Raw genomic sequence first — 8,898 nt, 5'->3', positions numbered from 1 at the left:
TTTAAGACCTTTTATACCTTTTTGAACTCTAATCATAACCTAACCATTAAACTGGAGGGCAGTTGTAAATTAATAGCAATGATGTACAAGTCTCTAAACTGGTACTAAGCCTAAACCTAACATTAGTCCTCAAACCTGATTAGTTGTCATATTATTACATGACTAACAAGGACCTGGAGTTTTTGATTTTCCACTAATATTATTTAAAAAATATCTATTGACCCAAGTTCTGGGAAAGTTTGGTATGGGGAAAGTAAGTTACTTTTTGTTACAGGCTATTATAGTTGTCAAAGAAACTGAGGTGAATTTGCTAAGGGTAGATCAAACACAAGGTGTACATAATTTAAAAAGGGCGCAATCAACTGTTACGTAAGGAAGTAAATATTCTTTCTTACTGACATTCTTACAGCCACACACTTCTATGGAAAGGAATATGATTTATGTAGTCTCTCTTTCACAATAAAACTATGTGTGACGCAGACATTTATCACGATTGTAAAGGTGTAAAAATATACTGACAGAAGCTGTGCATAAGTCACAGTGTCCATGCGCAAAATCTGCGAAAAGGTAATTGTCTACTTGAACATTTTTTATTTAGAATGTTTCTCTAATTGTATAATATGTAATATTTTGTAAGGAAATTTTCAGTCAAAGATTACAAATGTTACTGCTGAAAGAAAAAAAAGTTGTAAAAATAAATAAAAATTTAAGACCAAACACTACAGACAAAACTTATTTTTTACTGGACAATTTGGACACTTTGGGCTATTTGGCTTTTCATAATGTGTTGTTTTATTTATTTATCTATTTCTGTCTGTAGATTTCAGTTGCAATATATACACTACCAGTCAAATGTTTTTGAACAGTAAGATTGTTAATGTTTTTAAAGAATACGATTCTGCTCACCAAGCCTGCATTTATTTGATCCAAAATACAGCAAAAGCAGTAATATTATGAAATATTTGAAGAGTTCAGATGCAAAAGCCTCTAAGTGCCATCTGAAATTTTCATCTAAAATGAGCATTTTTTATCAGGCTCGTATGTTTAGGTTTAGTAAATCACTCTAATGGCAATGTACAGGTCATTTTCTATGAAATAACTGAACATAAATGAAGAGATCAGATGCAGCTTTTAGCTGGTTTTGCATCTGAACTCTTCAAATATAGGAGCCTGATAAAAAAATGCTAACTTATTGCAATGCCAAGGTCATCAATATTCACCTGAGGTGTCTTGCCTTGCCCTACACAGACAGACATTTTTCTGGATTCCCTAAACCTTTTCACAATATTATGTGAGGTAGTTGGTGGTTTTTGATTTCTTTGACACTTTTGTCATGAAGTTTGACACAAAGTGATGAGCCATGATTCAGCTTCGCTCGCAAAGACTGAAATGCTCCTTTTATACCCAAATATGATATCCTCACCTATTTCCATTTCACGTTTTTACTGTGAACCGTTTCAAAATAGCTTAATGTGGATATTCTATAATCTTTTCACTTTTCACTTTTATTTTGCCTCTGTCCCAACTTTTTTGGAGTGTGTTGCAGCCATGAAAATCAAAATATGATTATATTTACAAAATAAAATTAAAAGTTGGCCACTGAAAAAATTGTATTTTTTTTCTTTGTACTTTAGTCAATAAAATAAAGATTAAAGAGAATCAACAGATAACATTCTTGATTTTATTGTAACTTCTTTGGAATTGGGGTTGGAAAAATATTTCACAATTTTACTGTTTATATAGCAAAAACAGTAAAATTGTGAAATATTTTTCCAACCCCAATTCCAAAGAAGTTGCAATAAAGTATGTATATATATATATATATATATATATATATATATATATATGTGTGTGTGTATGTATATATATTAGTTTGCTCAAAATGATTATTATTTTTTTTAACAGTGAAAAATCTACTTCACTGGCACCAAACTTTACAGTTTTATTCCCATCCATATTTTGAAGGTTTTTGCAGAGGGGTTTGTTGATATATTATTGACCTTATTTTATGTTTTAAAACATGGTGATTTTGTTTTCTGACTTTGACAGTATTTCCTGATCATGTAGTAATAAAAAGAGATATCCAAAATCCCCTCTGTACTTTATATTTTCATATGTCAACAAAATGAAGCAAAAAATTTTGAACCTTTATTTTGGCTTTTTCCAGAGTTCAGATTTCTAATATGGAAATGTATGAGAATGTTTGCATATTTAATTTATATTATTTATTTATAAAATGTATAACATGTATCCCCCACAATGCTTCATGTAATCAGTAAACTGTAATGGATCTTTTATTCGTTTTTAAGGGTTAAGGCTAGAAGGGAGACAGCTGTGGCATGCACACATCACTGTAGCATATTTTTTGTCACACTGTACAACAATAATTACTATTTTTGCATTATTGTAAGGGGTAGGTTTAGGGTTGAGCTAGGTTTAGACATTAATAAAACAATCTAATAGGTATAAAATTAAATGTCATTGTTAGTTTTCAGTCTGAGCTGTATCCCTTCCAGCCACAACTAGTAAGGGACTGAATTTTCAAACTGTGAATTTTCCCACAGCACCATCTTGTGGACAGTCATGGTTTCACTGGTTGTAGTGGGTGTATTTCTCCTCTGTGGAACCCTGTTTCAACCCCCCCATGTGGCAGCATTCAAACCTCTCTTTCAGGGCGGCTCCCTCACCCATCGAGAAATCACTCAGTTGGCCATCCTCCGCAAGACAGCAGAAGTGTGTCGTGACATAGCCATTGCGCAGGGGCGCGACTTCACACTGCCTGTAAGAAAAAGAGTGATCCAAGTTCCAATAGAATTGAAAAGAATTAGCCATTTTGAGTCATGCAAACTATTAACTGGCTATTTTGAGTTACAAAAGGGTTGTGATTAACATTCCTCGAAGAGACTTTCTAATTACAAATGTACATTTTGAAACTGCAGTTTTTACTTGCTAAGTCCCGTAAAATTATGCTACACACATAATTTGGATTGAAAACTGAACTAAAAATTGAAAAACATAGGGAACTCAGGTTAAAAAAATAAAAAAATAAAAATAAATAAATAATAATATCATTCTCATCCTTCCACTCCTTATCTCCAGATAAACAACGAACTGACTCCATCTGCTGTCCAAAAAGCCTGCTCAACATCTTCATCTTCTGCCCTCGCTTCCCTTGGTTTTTATTCAGCTATAAGTGAAACTTATCTAAGCAACGCAGCTGTAGATTTAGTTTTCGTACTGAGTGAGGCACATCACGTAGATAATGAGGCTTTCAGTGAGGGCCGGGATCTCATTACCCAAGGTCTGGCTGCAGTGAAGGCCAGCGTGCAGCAGGGGAGCTATATCTCTGCCCGTATCACACTGGGGGCTCTTTGCCATACTCTACAGGTACGTTATAAATAGGGATGCACCAGTACCACTTTTTCCAGAGCAAGCCCAATAACAATACTTTAATTTTTGGTACTTAACAGTACAGAGTACCAATGCCAATTTTCATTGCATTGGTCATTTTGGCTACATAAACCAAAAGAATATCAATCATGTTAGATGACCTAATTTACCAAACAAGTATTTCTTTAAGTTAATGTGTTCATTTTAGTGCTCTATTGCATTTCATTTGAAATGTAACAGCACAGTGCACATTAGAGCTGTACCACTGCAAATATAATAACAAGACTTTTTTTTCTTTAAAGAAGTCATAGATTACAATTTCAACTTTTGAAAAATAATGCAATTTAAAAAAACAAAAAACAAAGCATGAACATGCTACAGTGCACTCCATGAACATAATCAAGCCTTCGAAAAAAGCCGACAGACCACCTCAATACAGGGAACCACTTGTTATCCACCTTTTTCTTCCTGTAAGAGTGGATGTGGCCATTTGTAAATTTTATGGGTTTGGCTTTCTGTACAAAACAGATCATTTTGCTGTTTGATATTGCAAATTGGTGTGTCTTACCATATTATTTTAATGTATTATCTTAGGCATACTTCCGTATTGAAGAAAAAGGTGGTTAGCCTACATAAATCTTTATTGTAGTAAAAGTGTACCATGGTTTTTGGGGGTACTGAAATACTGTTTGAATAACCACAGTTTTACTACAAATGCCATAGTTTCCCAAGGGGCCGTTAGAGAAATTTATATTTCACAGACGTACTTTGCGATTTTAATCCCATCCAAATCTGCCACGTCTGTGTTTTTCTCACACAACCTCTGTAATAATTTCATAGCAGATTAACTCAGTGATTCTCTGAGAAATCTAATCCCGTTCGAATGCGAATGTCTGTGATTGCCCTGGTGAAAAAAACAGCATATGCTGGTAGGCATGTTTTGATGCTGGGATGCTGTTTTGGTGCTGGTTTAAGATGGTCCTTTGCTGGTTTTTGCTGATCCTTTGCTGGTTTATGCTGGTCATGTTGCTGGTCAAGGACCAGCATGAACCAGCAAAGGACCAGCATAAACCAGCAAAGGACCAGCATAAACCCACAAAGCCACAAAGTGTCTGAATTCTTTTTGAATTTTGAACAATATTGCTTGTTTTGTAACAAATAATAATTGACGTATAATATTATGATCATTTGAGTGTTTCATAAAATTGTAAAAAATTTTTTTTTTTTTTTTCTCATACGTTTTTGCTTATGTAGCACATTGCACATTTTTATGACAATTTTAATGGAGATTTTAGATTTTGGCACTCTCTTAAAGATTTACAGTCAGTAAAAAACAGAACTGACTTATTACAGTGCCTCCTTGTAGTCAATTCTCACAAAGTTTGGTGCACAGACTTCATGAATATGCCTGTCACGTATGTATCCCAAATTAAAATAAAAAGAATAAAAGGAGCACAGACATGCATTCATAAATGAATGTAAGATGAATAATATATTTAGTTTTATAAAATGCAGTCAGTGTTTTCATTAACTTACATGAACACTGTGTTGTTGGTTTGTGTTTAGGATTTCTATAGCCACAGTAACTGGGTGGAACTGGGAAGCACTGCTCCTTTTAGCACGCTGGTCAAACCTGGGCTTCTTCTCAACAATATAGCAGGTACAACAAAATACAATTACCTCATTCTAAAATTTGTTTAAAAAATAGTTTTGCCACAATATGAATATGGCATAAACATACACACTTTTTTCCCCCTTATCTCTTATGTATGTACCAGACCCCAGCACACCAACATGCAAAAGCTGCATTGGGCCAAACTGTGCTGATAACATTCTCCCAGAAATACTGCTGCAAAAGAAATTAACCTCAGGATATTTCAGTATTTTCTCCTCCAAAAAACCTGCAGGTAGGGAAGTTCGGTATCCCAGGTGTAATGCTGATCTCCTCTGTACATCATCACAGATCACAAGATGGCTGGAATAGGCACCACAAATTTACACAAAATTTTCTTTTAGGCAAGTGTAGCCATGGTGGCTCTGCAGACAGGACCAGTTCAAGAGAACCCACTGGAGGCATCAATAAGGATGACATCAGTTCAGATCACGGCTTCCTTCACCACCGTGCTGCTGAAATAGCCATCAGTGCTACTGTGGAAGTGCTGCAAGACATCCGACTGGCCAAAGGCGACCAAGCTTTTCTTCAGTGTGAGACCTTCCTTTTGCATCTCACATAGGGCCTTATTAATCAAACAGGGCAAATTAGTGTTAGAGCGTAATTCCATAAAAGCGCAGATGAGAGGGGAAAATTCTGTGTGTGATTTACTGACAATGCACACATAAATGGGGTCGTCGGCTGCCCATTTTCCACAAGTTGATACAATTCTTTAGGGTCTTAATGAAGTCTATAACATACTTTGGTTAAAATTTTCTCAATGGTAGTATAAAATAACACCATTTTTACCTTGTCAAAAACAGCTCTAATCACAGAGACCTGTTTTGGTGCATGTCCCTTTAAATACTAAAGAGCTCTGAATCATCCATTCATTCATTTTACAATGCCCTCGTACACAGCGTAAAAGCGTAATACAACATAGGTACAAATTAATTGTAAACTGATTATTAAATTGTTTAACAAGAGTCTATACATAATTTCCCTGACAGAGTTCAAGACAAACCCTTTAATCTTACTACCGGAGCTTAGCTGCCAGTTTCAAATGATTATTAAACAGCAAGCACAAGCTATACAAAAGCGGCAGTTGGCAATTAGTGTCCGAATTCACTCATTCATTTTTATTCACTCCTACAAGTGAACTAAATAAATGACCTAATGTAAGGAATAGTGAATGAGGGTATAGGGGGCGATTTCAGATACAGCCTAAGACTGTTAACTTTAGCTGTCGTGGAATTTGCTAAATAGCATATATATATATATATATATATATATATATATATATTATTCAAAATAATCCCAAACATGTTAACTATATCATGAAATATCTTAATTCTCAAATATGTGTAAGTAAATGCATTTTGCACCTTATCATATATTATTTAATGTAAATTTAATTAAAAAAACACAGTAACTTATGAATTATAGCACTTTTATTGTACAGAGAGAGTAAAGAACATTTAGCTACATTATCAAAAAACATTTTCACTTTAGACTTTAGTCTAGCCAGATTTTAAATCCTGCCATAACTTATTTTTTATTGTTTAAGCTAAACCCCCGAACTACCCCTGCTGCCAAAACTACGTCACTCTGCCAAGAATCGTTGAATGGCTTGATCTGAGACGGTGCTTATGATTTATGGGGATTTTAAAAAAATATATCATTATAGGGATGGTTGTGTACACACACTGCCAAGACGCATTTCAGTTCAAACAACATGTAAAAGGGAATTTTGCTTGACCCCTTTAAAGAACACAGATGCAGCCAGATCATTTCCAGAATGACTAGCACAATCTACCAAGAGCAGCGCAAATTACCGTCTGCTTCAATACATGCTTTTTGGGAGCGTTAAATAATGGTGCAAACACCAGTAATTTGACGAGTGCAAACGATAGTAAATCGTGTTGTGTGATTAATTTTAATATGCTCCTCCCATAAATTATGCATCTGAAAAGGCTAATTCTTCACTGCGCGTCTTTAGTAAATCCTGACAGATTTTAATGCCAAAAGGCGCAAACTGTCAGTAAATCTGGCCCATAGTTTTGGTCTCTTCTGTAATGAATATATGGTAAGGCTTTTGCCCAATTAAATTAAAATGAGACAGTCTAGTCTGATTTTTCAAATCCCTGATCACTAAGACTAGCAATGAATTATATAGGATGTACAGTCAAACCAAAAATTATTCAGACATTGATATAATGGTGCAGGACACTATAGTTCATTTATATAGCAAAATAAAGTAAATGGTGACATTCCAAAACTTCTTCATACAGTTGATTGACTACCAGTAAAATTGATTAAAAAAATTTGGGACCAAAAATGATTCAGACACTTTGACCTGACATATTTTGCTGAGGTGTTTTTTCTTTAATTGCTAATGCAACCTTTTTACACCACAGACTGGACAAAATTAAGCATTACTTGGTAATTAGTCAACAAAGAATTGACAGTTGTGTAAATTTTTTCATACTAACAGTAATCTGAATTTTTGGTTGATTGTAATCCATCACACACCTTATCTGACAAACTCATGTCATATTTTATTACAATTTTCTAAACTGTAGTAATTAAACTGTGATAATGTGAGAAATGTTGAAGGTGTCTGAATAAAGTTAGGTACGACTGTAGCATTGTAAATATTTTTGGTGGCAGTTTAAAAAAATCAGGGGAAAAAGCCCAAAGTTGCCAAATTTGAAAGACAGAGAGAGAGAAAAAAACCTTAAAAACATAATGAGCTGATCTGTTATATTGGCACAGATATGACATTTTCTTAACTGTTTACTTTTATTTATTTATTTGCTCAAAACATGTGAAAGAGAACTCAACTTCGTTACTCACATGCTGTCTGATTTTAAGCCATTTAAGCTATCCTACATTCGTTTAAAAAAAAAAAAAAAAAAAAAAAAAAAAACATAATAATTTGAGGAAGCAGCAGTTCAGTTCAAAAGATTAGTTTTAAGTCATAGCGCCCCCTAGAATCAGAAATTGATAGTGCTTCTGTTGTTCAGGTTTAAAAAGTTTTCTTCCTTTCTTTCTTTTTTTTTTCTCTCAGATTGGTGGGTCTCAGTCAGACCTCAGTTCTGGCTTTTGTGATTGACACCACGGGCAGCATGTCTGAAGATATTGAAGCGGCAAAGAGAGTGTCCTTCAGCATCATAGACAGCAAGAGAGGAACACCAGAAGAACCTTCAGAATACATTCTAGTCCCATTTAATGATCCAGGTAGTCATACTGTCGATTTAATCCTATAATAAACCAGGTTGTTATTGTTTTTCCAACAAAATCAAAGGAAGCAGTGCCTTCTTAAAACATTTGGATAACAAGAGATAAACAATACGAAATCTGAGAATGAATTTTCTATTAACTATAATTTTTTTTTATTTTGTAGCTGATATACAGTCCAATTGTGAATTCCCACCCATTACGTTTGAGCACAAATGAGCCTGAATGCATCAAACAGGAGAAAAGTGATGAACTAATTACAAAAAAGACTATTTACCAGTTCAGACATCATCACATCATGTCTGAATCTAACTTAATCTAACATAAAATTTTTAAGAAATAAGAGGAACATGTATATGCCTGTCATTACATGCAATGTTTATAGAGGATCTGAATGATAGCTGAACAACAGCTAGCATAAATAAATTATATATAGATACACAAAATAAAGTTTTTGCTTTTTTATTTTTTATTATTTAAGTTATGTAAAATTATATAAAACATTGTTGCTGTAGTGTTCTGTGATGTGTTTGTCTCAAACAGATTTTGGACCTCTGACAAGGACCAACAATGCTGATATTTTCAAAGAGAGAATCAATTCTCTTTCAGCACATGAT

The 8,898-nt window shown here is 34.1% G+C and overlaps 1 protein-coding gene across 1 annotated transcript; it reads left to right on the top strand.

The window, feature by feature from the left end:
- Window positions 1–6: 6 nt before the first annotated feature.
- On the top strand, window positions 7–8,893 carry LOC127159510 (von Willebrand factor A domain-containing protein 7-like; the record flags this gene model as incomplete). Its single annotated transcript, XM_051102318.1, has 8 exons — window positions 7–567; window positions 2,565–2,781; window positions 3,100–3,387; window positions 4,957–5,050; window positions 5,169–5,297; window positions 5,407–5,593; window positions 8,112–8,281; window positions 8,825–8,893. Coding segments are annotated over exons 2-8 (1,135 nt in total), but the record flags the coding sequence as incomplete, so codon positions are not given.
- Window positions 8,894–8,898: the final 5 nt, after the last annotated feature.

The sequence above is a fragment of the Labeo rohita genome, unplaced genomic scaffold, assembly GCF_022985175.1.
Source record: "Labeo rohita strain BAU-BD-2019 unplaced genomic scaffold, IGBB_LRoh.1.0 scaffold_2229, whole genome shotgun sequence".
Lineage (NCBI taxonomy): Eukaryota > Metazoa > Chordata > Actinopteri > Cypriniformes > Cyprinidae > Labeo > Labeo rohita.
This window is presented reverse-complemented; position numbering and strand designations above follow the sequence as displayed.